Source organism: Camelus dromedarius, chromosome X, assembly GCF_036321535.1.
Source record: "Camelus dromedarius isolate mCamDro1 chromosome X, mCamDro1.pat, whole genome shotgun sequence".
Classification (NCBI taxonomy): domain Eukaryota; kingdom Metazoa; phylum Chordata; class Mammalia; order Artiodactyla; family Camelidae; genus Camelus; species Camelus dromedarius.
This window is the reverse complement of record NC_087472.1, coordinates 109909535-109930405: the sequence shown is the minus strand read 5'-3', so window position 1 is coordinate 109930405 and position 20871 is coordinate 109909535. Positions and strand designations below refer to the sequence as shown.

Sequence of the window (20871 nt, the reverse complement as noted above, 5' to 3'; positions counted from 1 at the left end):
GCAACACTGAGAAGCGAGGAGGAGGTCCGCTCGGCCGTGCCAGGACTGGTCCTTCCGAGCCACACGCCGGCAGTGCAGTCTTTGGCACCTCCACTTGGAGGCCATCCAGCCGTGGGAACCACTCCTCCTCCTGGCATCTCATCCCCATGGGGGTGCTGACCCCTCCCCAGGGACATGGGTAGAGCACACCCGTACGAGTGATCACTCCCAGGTTCAGCGTGCGGCATGAGTAAATGCTAGTGTTCACTCGGGATGGCTAACAGCAGATTAGCAGGGGCCAACAGGAGGGGCCCGGGGAGTGGGCGGCCGTCCACAGCGGCCACCTCACAGCAGCCTCTGAGGTCACAGAGACCTCCGTGTCAGGAGGGCAAAAGCAGCAACTCCAGGGCGGGGACCGCACTGACAGCTCTCCTGCCTGCCTGCCGCCTGCTCGCTTCTGGGAGGCGCCAAGGATCGGAGTCATCCATTGGCTCAATAAATATTTGAGAGGTATATCCTCTGTATATGCCTGTGGGTGGGTAGGTGGTTTTAGGTGCTGGAAAGGAAGAGCGAGTGAGACCCACAAGGCTCCTTGTCACATGCAGCTGACATTTGTAGGGATGGGGGACCGATGGTACACAGACCCAGGAGCAGATGAGATACTACGGGCTGAAATCAGGCACAACGAAGAAGATGAAGGAGAACGATGGAGAGAGGGTGACGTTTTTATCAGCTGCTCTGTAGAAAATGGAAGAGACTGAGGACCTGGTGGGAGCTGGGCAGGAAGAGAGTGGTGGATGCGACACGTGGACTGAAGGATAGAATGGTTAGGAGGAACCAACCTTGGAAAAGAAATGTGGGGATTGTGCCTCTCTAGCATGAGGACCAGGAACTGCCACGGTGCTCAGACGGACTTTGGGAGGTTCCAGAAAGGTCCAGAGGGCTCAGGGTGTGAGGCAGGGAGAGGAAGGTTGTGGGAGATGCGCTCAGAGAGGTAGCGGCGCCGGTTCACGTGGCTGAGCGCCTGGGGGAGGAGTTGGGTTTTATTCAAATCAGGACGGGGGCCCATGGGAGGTTGAGGGACCGTCCCATAAAAACAACCCCCTTTATAATCTTAGGGGATCAGTCTGGACGGTGGACTGGAGTGGGCGTGGGAGGCGCACGGAGAGAAACAGAAGGACTTGGCAGGGTTGGGAGAGAGTCAGGCAGACAAAAGGGTTTTAAGGAGACATGGCAGGAAGCCATCGACTCACAGCCCGTTTGCGAGACAGAGATGACCACTTGCTCTTGGTTGGGATACAGGCTGTGAGTAGATGATTTAGGAAGTGCTCTTCCAAAAGAAGTATCAAATAAAATAAAGATAACTGAAACACTACAAACCCAGTCCTAAACAGTTGCCAGCATCAGGGCTAATGGTTCCCCCTGGCATCTCCATCACTTCCCCCCTCCCTGCCATGAGCGGTCACTCATTAAAGGGCCTTAGATCTAAAACACTGGCCTTGAACAGCATAAAGCTGGGAGCTAGTCAAAGGGAAAAGCTTCTCTTGGGAATGTTTCTGATCATGCTTGGCTAAAATTGCTCCTGTTTAATTTTTTAAAGGTGAATGAAATTGAAAGTTCATGTCCAATAATTTAATTGACATATCAAAATAGGGTGTTTTTTTCCCCTTCTTTTTATTCTTTGTGTGAACACAGCCACTTTATATATGACAAGATGCCTTGCCATCTGTGAACGGACCACTCTGTAACGCTGGCTCCCCTTTCTTGGCATTTTGTAAAGATGAGCTCAGATATCCTCAGCCATTAGGTGGTAGTCTGTCATCTCACTTCCTGGAGTGGCTCAGGCGCTAGTTTTTTATTTCTAATTTGCCATTCCCATCCCCACCTTTTAGCGTGTTTCATTCTGCACATTCAACTATTGTAAAATGATTTCCTCTTGCCTAGTCTGGGGCAGAGATTTGTAGCAATTTTGCTTTTTTTTTTTTTTTTTTAAGATAGGCTCGTCCCAGAAGGCAGTTGGCTGTCATTTAGAGAACTTGACCTCTGACGGAGAGTCGGATGTGCTTAGCATAAGGACATTTCCATTGCTGTTCCTGAAGTTAATGCTGTGTGAGCTCCAGCGGCCACGCCGACGACATGGAGTGTGAGGTATGAATCATTTCCATTTTGATTCTTCTCAGTGTGTCAAAAAAGGACGAGGAGGTATGGCTGTGCTGCTGACAGAACTAGAAGCTTTTTCAGAAGATGAGGATGAGAATGTCCTTCTTATGTTCTGCATTCAGAGAGGGGGCAGTTTGGGGGCGAATATCTTTAATCCTCTGGCTCGGGCAGAGAATATCAATCTGAATAAGGGAGGAAAGGAACCTGTCCTGCAGTCGCATATGCCATTGTCAGGAATGAGTCACCCAGCTACCTCTGCATCTGCAGCTTCTCACTGTAGGGATTAAAAACGGAGAAAGACACTGAAAAATCGTGCTGTCGGTCTCCTTCCTCCCTGGCAAACTGCTTCCCCAAATACCAGCTCGAGAAAGTTCTGAAAACGGCAGCAAGATCAAAATCTATTGTTGCAGAAGAAATGTAGTTCCTGGTTAGACAGAAATGTCTGGATACGGGGCGGATGGGGGTGGGGGGAGAGCTTCAGTTGAGGTGTTGATGCTTGAACGTGTGCAGTCTTTCTGGCGTCAGCAGAGATTATCGGGGTATCAGGCATGCACACTTCCTGGACCTTCCAGAACGTGTCTCCTGAGAGACAGCTGGATATTCTCTGCCCATCTTTTCTCTACAGAATCTCTCTGTAGAGAGATTCCTGTATGAGTAGAGGTTTTGTAATTTGCAGGTGCATTATTGTACATATCTGTCGCTCATAACAGCCCACACAACAAAACATTCCTTGAATTTTAGTTTGGGAGTTGGCAAGGGGCTCAGGGGAAGGAAGAGATGTGTTTCTGCAAATAAATGTGTGTTTTCTCTTATGAGCAAAAGAAAATAGGAGAGCAATGAATCTCTTTGGCTTCTCTTTCAATACATGTCAACCTAAATTCTCCACCCAAGCTGCTCAGGGAACTGAAGTCTGCATACCTAGGAGCACCAAATTCCTCCAGGGTCTCTGATGGATTGCGTCCTGATTTATTCTTTTTGTTTTCATTTTGTGCTTTGTCTTCGTCTGGGAGTTGGCGCATCACGTTATGTTTGTCAGCGTATGTGGGCATCGAATGAACGGACGTGACTGTCTTTTATTGAGGCTGTTAATGGCTTGTCTCCCTGAGAGTCTCAAGTTTCTTGGGGGTGTCCAGAGTCCTTTCCTCGGTTACGTTGAGGCTACAATTCTGGGACATAAAGCAGCCTCCCTGTCAAACCCATCCGTGGGCATCGCACAGTGGACCGTGTTTCTTTCCTGAGATGACTCGGCAAAAGGGGAGACACCTACATAATTCTGTCTCAGGGGTCAGTGACACATCACATCTGTGAAGGATAATGACACCAAGGAAGAACAAACATGATGTGGATGAAAAATACTGCCTGCCGTATCAGTAAGCAAAGGATGCTGTGGCCCCCAGGCCGTCAGCCACCACCGCCACCCTGACAGCGAGCCGGAGCCAGCTCAGGAGGCCAGCAGGCCGCCAGGCCTCGGCTTCCACCCTCAAGGGTGCCCCGAGGGACTCGGGGTGTGAAAGAACAGGATACTGGCCCCTGGACAGCTAGGCGCGTATCAAAGAACGGTTTCAATGAGCTTGACCCTTTGCACCTTCCCACACACAGAAAAGTGCTAAATTCCTTCACTTGAGATATCTGGCTAACTAACTGTAATCTTTGGGTCTTCCAACTACCTGGTCTTTGTTGCAAAAACTCATGTATATCGTGGCTCCTCCTCCGCTGCTTTGAAGGACACCCTCTGTCCCAGTGTCTCCATCTCGGTAAACAGCCTGAGGACCCAGCTTTACACATCTGATTCCTTTCTCTCGTCCCCCTTCCATTCACAGACTCTATTAACAAGCCTTGCCGACTCTCCTTTTAAGTTCCATCCCAGATCTATCCAATTTCCTTCATTTCTACTAGCGATACTTTCCCAGGCTGCCGTCATTTCATCTTTGTTGTTAGGAGAGCTTCCTCGCGGTCTCCCAGCCACCACTCTTCCTCTTGACACAACTCAGGATCCATTTACCAAGAATTCCATGGTTTGGGTTGTGACTTATCGCTCCTGCTCAGAACCTCTAGTCCTTCCAATCACATTTCAGTGGAAGCAGAACCGACAGCCTGGCCTGAAGGGCCTTAGGTGACGTCCTTTACTGCCCTCTCCAGGGTCACCCCCACCCCCCACCCCTCCACCATGACCTTTCAGCTCCACTGGCTGCTTCTTCAGTTCCTCAGACATGCTCCACTAATTCCTACAGAGCTGCTCCCTCTGCCTGGAATAATCTTCCCCGGGACGTCCACATGTCTTGAGTCCTTCTTAACTTCAGGTGTTAGTTTCGGTGTCACTTCAAAAAAAGCCAGGCCTAAGCGTACAGTATGAAGGAACCCTACCACTCAGCCTCCGGAACATTTTCCTGGTTGGTTTTCTTCATAGCACCTGTCACTTACTATTTATTTGACTTTGATCTAGAGATCTCATTTTCTTGCTGTTTAAAAAGGCATAATAATATTTCATAAAGGTGTTTTCAAGGTTAACGGAGTTCATACATGTCAGCTAATCAGAACAATGTTCACACAGGCAACCAGGATATCTGGTTTTACACACAGCCTTCAATAAATAGTACCTGCCTAATATTAACTATCATCTTATCAAGGATACGAACTATTTTTTTTTTTCATTAGAGCAAAGTTGATTTGCAATGTTATATTAGTTTCAAGGGTAGAACATAGAGGTTTATATTTTTATAGATTACACTCCATTTAAAGTTACTATAAAATACTGGTTCTGTTCCCTGGAATGTACACTATATCCTTATATCTCATTTATTTTATATCTAGTAGTTTGAACTAACCTGCTTTAAATCACAAGTAATAATTAGGGAAATATTCTGCCACGAAGTGCCCATATCCAATTTCCAAAGCGTCATCACTGCTTCCAAACTCAAGCAGGTCAGAGAGAAGGCCTTAATTTTATTCTCAAAAGTCTGTGGCTTAAAAATACTACAGAGTGGCAGTGTCACCATTCCTACACATGTCTTTTGGTGAAAACACATACAAATTTATGCTGGATATTCACCCAGGAGGGGAAATGCCGGGTCACAGAGTAAGCATGTATTCAGGTTGTAGGTAGCACCGAACAGTCTTCCAAAGTTCATTTTCCAAATTACATGTCGACATTATTTTTTTAGGTGCAGTCAGATGGTTTTCACATTAACATAGTTAATGTGAAGTAATTCCTCCGGAATATAATGCATCTGACGAAACGTATTCCTGTTAGCTCAGAGATTATTATAATTAGGAAGAAGTGTATCAGCATAAAAATGACATAGGAATTATAAATGACACATCACTCTGCGCTGGTACTGCGGGTGTCATTATTTAGCATATCTCATTATTTTAATTGCAACCAATTACCCGGGTTGGAATAGCCACAGCAAAGCAGTATTATGTATTTTAGGAATAAATTAAATACAGCATCTAATGGGTCACCCTAACATCCTGCTTTTGCATTCATTACAGCATCAGAGTTCCCATTAATGCTCACAGGAATTTTGAATCCACATAAATACGTCATTCGGCTGAAGGGGAACATCTTGAAGGTAGATTTACCAGAAGGTTGGAATGTTAAGATGACAGCTAATGTGCATTTGTTCTTTTAATTCATCACGTGCAGTTATGTTGCTGATACTCACACTGACTGTACCACCTGTAAGGCTTAAACGTAACGGAACCTGAAGGTGATACTCTGTAATTGTTTTATTGGGTTTTCATTGTATGTAGATCCGCTATTGCCTTCATTTGGCTTCATCCTGGATTCTCTAGGTAAACGAATTATTTTCCAGTTTCTTTAAGTAGACATACATTTATTCAGTGAGACAAATGAATATTTTTGGAAAACAATTTTGAATAACAACATCCTGTGTTTAAGATAGAATTTCAGAGATTCTGGTGTAAAATAATCACTGAATCTAACCATGTAAGTTTTTCTACTTGACTTTTCCTCTGTTTACCAAAATCAGAATCCTTAGAGGTGACGTTTTCTGATCCGGAGCTGGCGGTGCTACACATTTTATTCCCGTGTTCCATCTTCACACTTCTTCCCCCTCTGCTCGCCCAGCATACTTAGTCTGAGTTGTATGCGATGTGTTGTGTGTGCTTAATGCACCGTCCCAGTTCACGTGCAGGTTTGCTCATTATTTTTAGTTTGGCATTTCACTTTTGCTGTTTAGCCTGATTCTAACCACATCAACTGCCCACTTTTAGCTAAATTTACTCCCTTCCTGTGTTTTCCTCCTGCTTTGTCACTGGTTTCCTCTTTTCTTTGTATCGTTTCTTGTGCATCTTTAAACTGGGGTACATTAATTTATATAGATTAAGAAGTAAGTCTTACAAAAGTAAAATTATATATTTTTACAGGCTTACTGTTGGGGGAACTAACCAATTTAGCTTCATTTTCTGCAGTTCGGGCTTTTCTTTTCCAATATGCATTAACAAGTGGGTAGAAACTAAATCCATTTGGAACACAAGCCCCGTTTTGGCCTAAACGTCTTCATAGGTGCTTTGTGTCCTAGTTCATCAAAAGCCCAAACTCTTGTCTTAGCTCATTTGGGCTGTTCTGAAGGAATCCCATAGACTCTGTGGGTTATGACCAACAGACATTTATTTCTAATATTTCTGGAGGCTGGACAGTCCAAGATTGCATTTTCAGGAAATTCAGTGTCTGGTGAGGACCTGCTTCTCAGTTCATCATCTTCTCACTGTGTCTTATCTCTGGGGTCTTTTGTAAGGGCACTACCCCATTCATGCGGCTGCACCCTCACGAGCTCATCACCTCCCAAAGGCCCCACCTCCTAATGCCATCACATGGCAGGGGGCTAGGACTTCAACATCTGAATTTGGGGGAGGGGGGGACACAAACATTCCATCTACAGGACACATTTTAATACTATTAAGCATTATTATGAGGGAATTAGAATGCCACAGGAATATTAATTTCCCCATATCGTGGTCATTTCTTAGAGAAATACAATGATATTTTTATAAAATTTTAATATGAAATAGGTGTGCGTTCTGGTGCCCCGTCCTTGCTATGTAAGAAGATCCCAGTTTATTACATAAGCAAAACTCAGGCACCATGACACTGTGGGACTTACGTTTGCATCTCGGCTTTGGTGGGAGGGCGCTGCGACAGAAAGGCATTGAGCCCTTCGCCTCTTGGCTGCCATTCCACCCGCTGTGGATGGAGATCAGAAGGCCTCGGGAACTATACGTGAAGCACTCAGCAGAGCGTAAGGCAAACAGGCCTGCAGAAGAGCTACGGCCGTTGGCCACCCTCCAGGGCCACGTGGGGGCTGCACTGAAATCCCTCCCCTGTGTCCTGCACCCAGCCCGCTGCAAAGCTCCTACTGTGTGGTCTGGAGCAGAGTGAGGAACGGCTGTAGGGTTGACACTTGGACTGGGCAGGTCGGGGGGTGATGAGTGACGGTGCCGACAGTCCGGCCGCGTCTAGTGCATGGAGAACCTAAGCGTCGTATGCAGTTAAAGTCGGTCTTTCCCCGAAACGGTGAGGCCTTTCACCACGTTCTTCCCTTTATCTGGACGTCTTTTATCCTGTCTTCGAGACCTCCGTCCCACCAGCCTCGGACTTTCCTTCTTGAGGAAACAGGAACAGGCCCCAGCAAGTACTGATTAGACGGCACAGGAACGTGACAACTATGAGGGACACGGGGCTCTTCTTGACATGCTTCGAATGGCTGTGCTCACAACTTAAGTTTGTTTTTGTTTCTGCTACTGCTGCTCAGAATTCGCTTCCTTTTTCTTCCATTTCCTTTTAGTGAGTTTTCTAGTTTCCCCTAAAGATGTATTTAATCATAGATACTGTAGCACGTAATTAACTTCTATTGAGTATGGTCTCAAAATACAGAATGTGTAAATGCAAGGTCTACTGTTTTCCATCAATGACTTTCTTGGCAAATATTGAGTTATTTACCCACAGAGCAGGAAGTACACACAGCCTCATTAATCTCTACTCTGCCGGACCCAAGGCCCCTCCTCCCAGACTTCGGTGTGAAACTTACTGAGTATCCAGTCTACTACATTATTTACAGAGCACCATTGATTTATGCCGCTTTTCCCAGGTCAGAGGTCTGGTGATTCATTGGCCCCATATGCAGTTTGACTGCAGGAACAGCTACTGTTTGTGAGAATACGGTTTCCCAGTGCCCGAGACTGCCGCAGTGGGTTTCATGCGCTAAAGCTGAACAAGAACGCTCTGTGGGTGTAATAACCCGAAACACGTGTGGACCATTTGGCGGCCAATAAATTCTCTAAGTATAGGGTAACAGCGGAAGAGAAACTGCAACAACTATTAAAGTGAAAAGGAATCAGAAGTTATTTCATCACCAGTAGGCAATATGGATATTTCCAGACCTTTTGACAATAGAGTTGAACAGAGAAGTAGGGTATGTCCAGAACAATCTCCCTTTTTTTTTTTTTGGACAAGTGCCCATTCCTTACAAGAAGTCCCCAGGAAACTTTTCTACTATTGCTTTCTTGTGCTTGTCTTAAAATACTGATATTAGCTCATCTAACTTCCTAAAGGTATCTGAACACTTGAATCTTGACTAACTCTCTGTATTTTTTTGATGTTTGAAAATTTAAAAATAAAAGAAAAATAGTTCAGAAAAAAATGCCGAAATTTTAACATATACGGAAAAGAAAGGCTTAGTGGCCGTCTGGGGACCCATTTTCTTTTCTGACTAAAGATACTGAGAAAAAGAAAGAAAGGAGACCAGGGCCATTCTCCCCAGAGAATATCAGATCACTATCAGATCTCTCGGCAGACGCTGAAACGGTGGTTCCTAATGGGAGAGTCCGTATCTGTCCACTTCCAACAGAATGTAACTGGCCTACCTAGTATCATTTGAGTTTAGGGACATCCTCCCCAGGAGCTGTTGCAGAAGCGATGTAACTAACTGAGCATAAAAGGAGATGTTTCATGCAAGCAGTAGGTCCCTTCTGTGTGGAGGATGTTCCCTTAACTCAGTAAGAGAGCGCGTATGTTAAACCAAGGGCAGAGTGTCAGAGGAAACAAGAACAGATTGCCTGTGTGGGAAGGCAAGTCTGGAGTCATCAGCATCCAATTATTAGTGAAGTTCCATGCCAGGTAAGACTTCACAGTGAATCTCATTTGATCATCCAATGCATCTTACCTTTATGCTGATTTTATTTTAGTAGATATTCCTCACCTTTGTCCAGAAAGATGTCATATTTTAACATTTTATACCGTAATGCTCACCTAGCTCTGTTTGTAAGAAGAAAGTCTCTAAATTAATGCAGAAAGCATCCAACTTTAGAAGACAAAAGAAGAAACAGCAGAGACACCTTCCTTTAAGAATAAATTTCTGTTCCCTCTGAGTTCCTTTTTTAGCTCCTTTTTGTTTGGCTTGGTCTATTCATCGTGTTAAAACTTACACTGTTTGGTCATCCTGAACTGACCAGTCCACTTCGAGAGTGACACTAAAATGTCAGCTTCTTATGGTGGACTTCACAATACAGTAACTCGGTAGAGACCATGGATTTTTGCTATGGTACCACCAGTCAAAGCATCCAAAGTTCTTTCCCTGTGGGTTGATCTGTTTGTCGAGAGAGGAATTCTGCTGTCAGCTGCTGGTAGACAGATGGGGAATGAACTGGACTATTGATGATTTTGAATGAAGAATTTAACCTAATTTGTAGTTTTCAAGGTCAAGAAACTCTACCTTGACATAAAAGTAATCAGTAATCACGTTGCTATGGAACTTTGTAAACAGAAATGCTTGAGACTAGAAGCCAGTGGAGCAGCACCTTCAAAAACCCATCAGAAAATTATTCCTCACCTGGAATCCAATACTGAGCAAAATTATCGATCAAGTCTGAAATGTAAGTATTTGCAGATACTGAAAAATCTCAAAAATATTCTCTTTTCTGAAGGAAGTACTAAAAAGTATGCTTTACCAAAAGAGAAACAGTTGAAGGTAAAGACGTAATGTCTATGAGAGAAGTGTCGAGATGAGAGAGAAGCCAAAGAAATTGCAAAAGTTAATGTGAAGAGAAGTATCAGTATGGGAGCTACATTCCGTGTCTGCAGACAGTCTATCCAGTGGTTCAAGATGACAAAGATGTGTCTGAATATTTTTGGGAACAGATGTATGCTTCTGTGGGAGAAATTGGTTATAACTCAACAAGAACTAAATAAAAATTAGGCAAGCTTATAAGTAAAAACAATTACTAATTCCAGGAAAACCAAAGAGCTGTACAATGAGCATGCAATCACTGTGCATGACTTGGTTTGGCTGTGAATAACAGATAGACAACTTTAATAATATAAACAAAGTATACGGAATAGCTAATACCTGTGATGGTTGTATGAAGGTAGAGATAGGAGAAGAAAAGTATTTGAGGGGAAGTGGTAACAGACAGAAGTCAATAAATAATAGGTAGACAATTTCTAAAGCTGAAACATTCAAAGGTAGCATCTGCTTGCTATTTGAAAAATAGAAAGTAAATACCTGAAGAAACAGGTAAAGTAATTTAAACAGCATGACTCTGGATTCTAGAGGTGGAGAAGAGTGATGGGAAGGATTGCTAGTTTTCATCAAAGTGCAAGCAAGACAGTTTTATTAAATATATTCAAAACTTTACGATAGATTTAAACTAAGCGTTTTTACAAAATGAAAGAGACGGAGACATTCCTGCTTTCTAGAAACACCTCAGCTTCCAACTTCTGCCTCGCTTTTCTGCCACAAGAAGAATGACTCGCAGAAGGATGCGTTCATTTTGGGGCACCGTCTAATGGTGTTTTTCTCTTACTCTTCCTGTGAGTAGGCACCAGACGCAGGTATTTTTTTCCCCCTACGCTGCCAAAGGAATACACGCACTGTCCTTTGTAAATGTAATAGTTTAATTTGCATAAACTTTGAAAGTGTTGTCCCTTTTAAATGTTGGTGCCATTGGGCAAAACTGTGTCCCTTTGTTCTAGGAAAGCTCTCTATTGAGAAAGAAAGTCTGTCAAAATCTGGCCTCACACTTTCTCAGGTTTCATTTTTTCCACACCCCTCCCCCCCGACTGTTTCCACCTTGGCCATGTTGAAACTGTCTCCAGGCCTTTTCATACTGTGCACGTACATCAAATTCCTCTGTTTACCCCAAGAGAATGAAAAAGTTAGAATACATTTGGTAACTTTTTAATCCTTCAAGACCTATTAAAACCAAGATTCCGGCAGATCAGTCTGGTCAGTCTCTGCCCACAATACTACAGTTCCATTCCCTCTCCCTTCCCTTGAGGAATTAATACTTAACCACTTACATGATTTCCTCTTTCAACTGCGAACCTCAAAGGTAGAGAAGTATCCTTAATCGTCTCTGTGTTCCCGGGGTCAGCTAGCACGGTGGCAGACAGTTAGCAGAGGTGCAGTTCATGAGTATGAAGCGAAGGAGTGGATGCTAAGGAGGTCAGCGGACAAGTGAGCAGCCCCAGTGTAGTGTGAGGAGAGAGGGGTTGTGGTTCTTGTACGTGTCTTGTCTGTCCGGCCACTGCTGTCTGCAATGTCCAGAAACAAAAACATTAAAAAAGACTTACAGTGCCCCAGTTAAACCATTGTTCAAAGACTGTTTTTCTGAACAAAGAAATGAATTAGCTCCTTTATCAATTTTCAGAACATCCAATTTGATGCTAAAACGTAATGCCATTTTAATGAGATGGTCGTCATAGTTGAGGTAATTGTGTCTATCCGCGGAATAAAATTGTTTCCATAATGGAAATCAAGCAAAATACCACAAGATGTGTGTGCTCACTCAGACTGAACTTCCTGAAATGCTTTTCTTGAGTTCCCATGATGTTTGACACTGTGTCTGTCTTCGCCGTACAATTATCCATTATGCAGCCGGAGTATCAGTGATAAAACTCGTCTATGAATGTTACGGAGAAATTACGTGCAAAGTTCTCTGAGTTGATTGTGAGCTGTTGTTAAACTTGTCTGGGTTTTTAATGCGTGGAACGGAATGTTGAGTGGTGGCACTTGCCAAAGCCTACAGGTTTACAGGGCGGTATGTGCCTTGTCCCATCCGAGCAACGGAAGCTGGAGTGTTGCCCTCTGCCTGCCTTCTCTTTCACTCCCGTCGCTGTAAGCGCGCTGAACCAGGGGCAGGGTGGGGGGCTCAGTGTCCGCTTACTTTTATATACTCAGCGCCGATGCGCTGGCTGACTGCTGCTTGCTTTGTGCTTGCTTATTGTTTTAATGAACCATGAAAGAGATACCCAAGCTCTACATATGAAGAAAAAACAAATATTCCAACATGTTACCAGTGGTAAATTAAGAGTAGGGAGAGCACAAGATAGCTTACTTTCCTTCTTATATTTCAGTATTTCTTCATATCTCTAAACGTTTTTTAAAAAACCCTCTAAGGACCTTCTACTCACATTGTAGCTCAGCTGCCTCATGGACATCCCCTGGGAGCATCTCAGAAATGCAAATCCTCGGTCCTCTCCCCGGAGCCACTGAATCTGAATTTCCATTTTAACAAGAGCCCCAGGTGTTTCATGGCGCGTTTAAATTTGAGAAGCACCACTCCAACAGGTTTTGTCTTAATAGCTAGCAAGATAAATGTCTCATTAGAACGAGATGCACTTGGTATTGCCAGCAAGACTTTCAGTTTTCTTAATATAAATTCAAAATACTGAGAAATACTTGGTGAAAAGTGTCCCTGCCTGTTTTATGAGCCCGTGGAGAAGGTCACATCTCAGACAGAGCGAGCCATGTGGCTTTCTGGGGAGGAGCGTTCTGAGAAGAAACGGGCGTCGCCCATGCCTTGAAGGGTGACTGGAGTGTTCAAGGCTCAGAGAAGGGCTTACAGGATGCCTTGGGATGGGTGGTGTGAGCTAGACTGTTGAGAATTCACAGAAGAGGGTCATGTAGGGCCGCGGTGCTTTTCAAGGACATGGATGTTCACTGGCAGGAGAGCGGTGACCTGCTGCAAGGCTGGATCCGAGGCTGGTGTTACCTGTGCTGTGTGTCTCTGCCTACGGTGGTGGCAGTAGGCTGTACGAGGGAAAGCGTGCAGCGAGGACTCCAGGTACAGTGTGACTGCTGTCCTCCAGGAGAGCAATGATGGTGTTCTAGAGGGGGAAGTGGAGGAAGCGAACCTGTGTGTGCTTGGAAGACGGGTGCCATAGGACTTCATGAAACAAGGGGTGAGAGGGTGTGAAGAAAGAGCTCAGGCAGTTTCTGAGTCTTGTCTGAGTCGAGCTGACACTAAGACGGACAGGGCTGCAAGGGAAGTAAGGATCTTTTCTTCTTCCGTGTGTGTGTGTGGTTATGACATTGGTGAAGTTTGAGGGCATCAGATTTTGATATGTTGAGATTAAGGTGAGTGGTTCCTTCTTTCTCATGGTTGGATAAGCCGTTTGTGACAACAGGGGTGGACCTTGAGGGAACTATGCTAAGTGAAAGAAGGCAGACAAAGACATACGGTAGGATCTCACGTATATGTGGAATCGTAAAAAGCAGAAGTGACAGAAGCAGAGCGTAGACGGGTGGTTGCTGGGGCTTTCGGGGCTGGGGAAATGCGGGGATGTTGGTCAGACATTTCCTGCTGTGAGATGAGTAAGTTCCAGGGTCTAACGGACAGCATTGTGACTTTAGTTAGCTGTACTGTTTTATATACTTTGAAAGCTCTTCATAGAGGAAATCTCAAAGGTTCTCACCATAAAAAGGGAATGTAACTAGGTGATGGAGGCACTAACTAACCCTGTCGCGGTATAATCATTTCGCTGTTATGTATGTGTATCAAATCATCAAATGTACATCTTCAACTCACATAATGTTATATGTCAGTTATGTCTCAGTCAAGCTGGGAAGAGAGATTGAGATGAGTATTGTGTATCCATGTAGAACCATTAGGGGAGAAGAGCTGAATGCATGAATCTTTCATTTAAGCGAGAGATACAGACTGAAGATAGAAATATCATCAGCATAGAGGTGGGGTTCCAAGACCTCAGGCTGGATGAGATCCTGGAGGGAGTATCTGTAGATAAGAAAATAGAAACATGTGAAGGCGAAGACGGGACCCTTGCATCGTTTACAGGTCGTGAGGACCAGAAAGCAGACAGAGGAGCCCGGGAAGAAGCACCCAGTGAGACAGGGAGGAAGAGGGCGGAGAGCGAGGTGTCAGCTTCTCACTCAAGGAGAGCTTTCCAAGGCGGGAGAGTCACATGGTGCTGGGAGGTCCATGGGATTGAGTGTGGCGTCGCCTACAGTGTCCTTGAAAAGACCACTTTCACTGGAGAGGTGTGGAGAAACCCTGGTTTAAGACAACAACGGAAAAAAGAAATCAGGATAACAAAGGAGTCATTGTTCCCAAGGGGCTTTAATGTCAGGAGGCAGCTTTGGGGCCGTTGGTGAAAACAGAAAATGGGAAGAGAAAGAGACTTATTTTCTCCTGTTTTGAGGGGGTCATGATGGGAGAGTCATGGTCTGTTGGCGAGGGGAGGGGTCTAGTTCAGCCGCACTATCTCATAGAGACCGGGAGGGAGGGAGAAGTCCATTCTCATGTGATTTCTTCAGATGGGAGCGTGGATGTCTGAGTCCACGGGAGGGATGGGTGGCTGGTGTAGGCATTAAGGCCGGTAAGGGGGTGGATTGCAGCCAGAGCTTGAGGAATCTGTCTCCAGCAATCCCTCTCCAGCGAGCATGGGTTTTCCCACTGATGTAGGAAGAAGGGCACGAAATGACGCCAAGGATGCGGAGAAGGACCTGGGCTCCTGGACACTGCAGAGAGGAGAAGGTAGACTCCTCTGCTCTCTGCCATTCCGAGTGCGGTCTGCAGACCGGCAGCAGCAACATGGCCCGGCAGTTACTCCCTCATCACCGACCTCTCCCGCAGGGAGCCAGCCAGAATCTGCACTTTATCAGGAGGCCTAGGTGACCTATAAGCTGTTCTCAGATTTGCACACTGCATTCATTAAGGCAGATTTTAAGAATCTGCCTGCCCAGGCCACCCTCAAGACTGCTTCCTTGAGAATGTCTTGCTGGTGGGACCGTAGCATCAGTATTCTTCACAGCTCCCCCGATGACGCCAGTTTTGATGACTGAGTGTTCCCGGCATGTGGACAAGTGAGTGCACTCGGGAAGGCCCCCCGGAAGGTTAGTGGTCCTGTGTCTGTGGACTGTTGAGTGTCTCTCCAGCTGCGCACGACTGCACAAGTGCATATCTGGAGGGGACGATGAGGTAGGTCTAATGACGCTCAGGGTTTTGCCAAGTGACTCAGAACAGGAGGTGAGGTTCCAGGTGCTACCCTGCCTTCGCTGTCCCACACCCACCTCTCCCTTCCCAACAGGAACAGCTCCATTTGTAACTGTTCTCCCTGTTTTCTGGGAAAGGTTTGAAAGGAAGTTTTGAAGAGTCGAGTGTACTGCTGTGAACTATGCTTTTTTTTTTTTGCTGTATTCATCAGATTTTCTCATCAGAGTTATACAAGCATCTGGTGATACAATGGACTCCCCATCCTGTGTGTGTGTGTGTGTGTGTGTACATGTATACACCGGATTAATTATATTTTATTGTTTGAGCTTGAATAAACTCAGAAAACTCATCGGGAAATCTATGTGACCCCAGAGCTGTGACTATCAGTTCTTTTTTTTTTTTTTGGCTTTCTTTCTCTTTTTCTCTTTTTTTCTTTTATTGATTTATACGCATTTCCAACTACCTCTAAAATCGTTGATTTAATTTTGGTATTTTATACTTTTGAAGGATATTCTCCACCTTTCTAAACATTTCCAGTTTATCTGTAGGGATCTGTACATAATATTGCCTTACAAATCTTTCATCTCTTCTCTGCCTCTGTCATACTCAGCTTGCTTCCCACGCCTAATTTTGTTGATTTCCTCTTCTGCCATCTTTCCTGCTTTTTCATTAAATTTTACAGGGTTTTGTCTACTTTACTGATTGATTTGAAGACTAATTTACTGGGCTTATTTATAATAAATAAATATGCTCAGCTGTCTTTTTTATGAAATTAAAATACACACACAACTAACATTTTAAAAAGTATTTTAATTGAAGCATAGTGGATTTACAGTGTTGTGTTAGTTTCTGGTGTACAGCATAGTGATTCAGTTATATATATATATTTTTCCTATTCTTTTCCCTTAGACATTACTACAAGATACTGAATATAGTTCCCTGCACTATTCAGTAGGACCTTGTTGTTTATCTATGTTGTATATACTAGTTACTATCTGCACATCTCAAACTCCCAATTATCCCTCCCCTCCTTTCCCCTGTGGTAACTGTAAGTTTGTTTTCTATGTCTATGAGTGTTTCTGTTTTGTAAATAAGTTCATTTGTGTCTTTTTATATTCCACATGTAAGTTGTCATAGTATATTTGTCTTTCTGTGGCTTACTTCACTTAGTATGATTTCTAGATCCATCCATGTTGCTGCAGGTGGCATTTTATGACTTTTTTATGGCTGTGTAGTATTCCATTGTTGATGTATACCGCAGCTTCTTTATTCAGTCATCTCTTGATGGACATTTAGGTTGCTTCTATGTCCTTGTTATTGTAAATAGTGCTGCTGTGAACATTGGGTTGCGTGTACCTTTTCAAATTTGCGATTCCTCACGATGTATGCCCAGGAGTGGGACTTCTGGATCATGCAGTAAATTTAAGTTTTTAAGGAACCTCCGTACTGTTTTCCATAGTGGCTGCACCAATTTACATTGCCACCAACAGCGTTAAGAAGGTTCCTTTTTCTCCACACCCTCTCCAGCATTTACCATTTGTGGACTTTTCAATGACGGCCATTCTGACTGGTGTGAGGTGTTTACGGGAGACAAATTAGACTGCATGTATAGGAACAGGGAGGAGAAGCAGCTATCAGAGACAGCCTGTGTAGTACTGGATGGCTCTCTGCGAAGATGTTTCCAGTGCTTTGGCGCGCAGGGGCCACGCACCTACACGCATCTGCGCGGGCCTCGCGGTGCGCACCGCCGTAGCCATCTGCTCTGCTTGCTCTTCTCAGTTAGGCAGTGGAGGAGGTGAAGGAGGTGGAGATGGAGTTAGGGAGCCGGGAGTTCAAATTCTCAGCCTGTCCGTTTGCTTTGTAACAAGAAGCACATCCCTTATCTCCTGAATGATTCCTCATCAAGAAGTTTGTGTGGAAGGCAGGGACAGTCACACCCACCCCGCAGGGATGCTGAGGTGACCATGATAAGGAGCAGGCGCCACCTCAGGAAGCTGCCTGGGTGTCAGTGGCTGCTTTACAAGCACCGCTTATTATACATTAGCTCGCTTCAGTCCTTACTACTATGAACAGGTTATTTCCAAATCCCTCAATGTGTATTTTGTGTATTTACCTGACAGTCTTTGCATTTTCTGGAAGTACCATTGGTGGACTAAAGGCCTGAAAGGGTTTTAAATAAATAACCCTTCTGAAAGTTCAATAGTTGATATGGTAAACAACACTTGACATTGTAATACCACATTTTCATAGATAAAGGAAATCATGTTGTGTTGGTAAGCGTTCATTTGAATGCTGTGGGGGTTCAGCATCTGTTCCTCAGTAACGGTGCCTAAGAGTGTAGCCGTGGAAAGTCACGTAGCCCTTTTAAACCCAGATTCTTTGAAAGAAGTAGGCCCAGAGGTAGTGATTTTTCTTCTGTGCATCTACATTACTACGAGTTCCCAGAAAATGGTCACTAAAATCACTTTAATATTTTGCAGTTCAGATAAGCAGCGCTGCCTGAGAAAAAAAATTAAAGGGAAAAATTGATTCAGATTCATTTACTATATTTAAGATGAATTTTCCTTAAAAATGATTTTACTAAATTTGTAAGTTGAGTATATTCAAAGGCAATAAATTGGTTTAGAAGAAAGGGTTTTCAATATTTGGCATTACACTAAATTGTGAAAATTTGGTTGTTTAATAAATAGACCTGGAGCCACACAATTTCATATACATCTATTAATTAAATCATATTATTCACATTTAATCTGTCAAGAGCAGGAAAATAGGTTATATCCTCAACTGTCACGTTTCTATTAATTTGCCAATTTTTTTTCTTTTGTTGATTCACATTGTCCTCAACTTCCTACTTTTATCTATAGTTTGCTGTGCTTTTTCCATTTTGTTTGCTTTTCTTTTCCTTTTTATAACTAAGCTGAAAGAATAGTGAATCTTACTGATCTTCTGTTTGTTTGCTTAACGTGGAAAACTTTTATGAGTATGAATGTGTCTCTAACTCCACCTTTGACCTCATCCCCTTTGTGTCAACATTTACCCACTTGTGATCAACATCACCGCCAGTTCCCGCTGAGCCACTTCCCCCTCGTGCTCCAAGCACATCATGCTTCTACACGAGACGGATCAATGAATGCCGCTGATGTTTTGTTTTCCTCTTTAACCCGACATCCAATTTATTCATTTAAAAATATTTATTTATTGATGCCTTCCTTGAAGGCAAAGAAGTCAGGGGAAATAGCGAATATGTAAGGGAGCATTGGAATAAAAAGATACTTCTTGACCAAGACAGTGTAGTGTTGGCAAAAGGACAGACAAATGGATGAAATGGAACAGAGAGCTGAAAGCAGACCCTCACAAACGTAGTCAGGTGGTCCTTGACAAAGGAGTCAGGGAAGTACAATGGGGAAGAGAGTCTTTCCAGCAAATGATGTGAGAACAACTAACTGGATGCCCACATGTTAAAGAAGTGAATCTAGACACAGACCTCACTCCTTCTAAAAAGTCAAGTCAAGTCATAAACCTATATGTAAAATGCAAAAACAGAAGCTTCCTGGATGGTAACATAGGAGAAAGTCGAAATGACTTGGAATTTGGTGATAACATGGTAAAGACAGCACCAGGGTACAAAAGAAAGAATTGATAAGATGGGCTTCATTGATATTAAAACTTCTGCTCTGCAAAAGACTCTCTCAAGAGAATGAGAAGACAAGCCACAGGCTGGAAGAAAATTTTTGTAAAAGATACATTTGGAAAAGGGCTGTTATCAAAAATATACAAAGAACTTTTAAAACTCAACACTAAGAAAACAAACAATGGGTAAAATATCTGAACAGACACCTTACCAAAGAGTGTATACAAACGGCAAATAATCGTATGAAAAGAGCGTTCTCCATCACGTCATTAGGCTATATTGCAAAGTAAAACAAGGGGACAGCACTACACAACTGTTAGAATGTTGAAAAGCCAGAACAGTGGTCACACCAAGTGCTGGCGAGGGTGTGGAGCCATGGGAACTCCCCTCCATGGCTGGCGGGGATGCAGAGCAGTAGGTACAGCCATTTCGGAAGACAGTTGGATGGTTTCTTACAAAACTAAACATCCTGCCACCGTATGAACCAGAAAGTGTGCCCCTCAGTATTTACCCCGAGGAGCTGAAATCTTACATCCATACAAGAAGCTGCAGCACGTGGGTGCCTGCAGCAGCTTTATTCACAACTGCCCAAACGGGAAGCAACCAAGGTGTCCTTCGGTAGGGGATGGAGAAGTAAACTGTGGGCCGTCCAGACAACGGAACGTCACTCAGCAGTAGACGGAGATGAGCCATCAAGCCATGAAAAGACATGGAGGAAGCTGAAATGCACATTGCCAAGTGAAAGGGACCAACAGGGACAGGCTGCACGCTGCGTGACTGCAATCTGAGGATATTCCAGAAAGGGCAAATCTATGGAGACGTCTGAAACACAGCGGAGTCGGAGGGAGGGTATGGCTCAGCGGGAGAGCACCTGCTCAGCATGCATGAGGTCCTGGGTTCAGTCCCCAGCTATTTAGGCATTAATTAACTTAAAAGCTGTGGAGTCTACTTTAAAAAGATATTTCAGCTCAGTGTTTTGAAGAAAATGCCTGCAGCTAATATAAAAGGGTGTAGGTAGAGGGGGTGAATTTTAATGGCTTATGGCTGTCCTAAGGGTATTTAAACTTCCCCTTTTGGGGTGAAAAAGGCTAATTTCCCATCATTTGCCGCTGCTGCTATTTTGGTGAGGGTAGTGTCATTACCATACTGTTATCAAACTGTGTGTGTGTGTGTGTGTGTGTGTGTGTGTGTGTGTGTGTGTTCAGGACAAAGAATATTTTCAGAATCATATCTTTAAAAACTTAGTTTAACATCCTTTATCACCTAACATATAATCCTTTTGGTGAACGAAGGTGCATGCATACACTTGCAAAAACAGAAACAGCCTTGTCTGCCCCTGGGACGCACCATTTAATTTGTATCTATTAACAAACATTACTGATCACAGCGTACATATTCTCTACATTTTCTTTTATTTCTGTTGACTTCTTCTGTCAAAGTCTAGGAAATGAAAACAGTTATCTTTGCATTTCAAAATACATTTTGTTAAGTACATTTCAGATATATTTGGATGCTCTCATTCAGCTCATAAATATTCATGACTGATACCTCCATTGACGTTTAATCCTAATTGATGGGTGCTTTCAAATTTTGTCCTTGACATATTTTAGTATCACATGTTTGAGCAAATCAAACTCTGTTCCATCTAAGAGTCCTTGTTTTTTAAAGCTTCTTTCTGTGCAGATGGAAGTGGGTAAAGAATTGGAACATTCACTTTTTATGAAGTTGAAAAAAGATTTTGAAAAAAAGATAAAACTAGACAGAATTACTTAAAATAAATTTCAGATTATTACAAATAGAGAAAAATGAAAAAAGAGAGGAAATGCTATGAATAACCTTTCCTAGGG

The 20871-nt window shown here is 43.7% G+C and overlaps 1 protein-coding gene and 1 long non-coding RNA gene across 4 annotated transcripts in view; one reads left to right on the top strand and one right to left on the bottom strand.

The window, feature by feature from the left end:
* The window catches only part of LOC105086566 (patatin-like phospholipase domain-containing protein 4), a 90575-nt gene that overhangs the window by 16410 nt on the left and 53294 nt on the right, over window positions 1-20871 (bottom strand). The window contains exon 7 of one of the 3 annotated variants that reach the window (XM_010977088.3): window positions 10111-11692. The exons of 1 other annotated variant lie outside the window; for it this stretch is intronic. In XM_010977088.3, the coding sequence (XP_010975390.1) occupies window positions 11552-11692 (141 nt within the window). In that variant the 3' untranslated portion in view covers window positions 10111-11551. Of the gene's footprint in view, window positions 1-10110; window positions 11693-16183; window positions 17893-20871 lie in introns of those variants that run through there. One more of the 3 variants, XM_010977090.3, reaches the window with a different exon arrangement.
* LOC116150842 (uncharacterized) overlaps window positions 1-20871 on the top strand; it is a 253084-nt gene that overhangs the window by 231445 nt on the left and 768 nt on the right. The window contains exon 5 of the long non-coding RNA XR_010379274.1: window positions 1974-2127. This is a non-coding gene — a long non-coding RNA (uncharacterized LOC116150842). The remainder of the gene's footprint in view (window positions 1-1973; window positions 2128-20871) is intronic.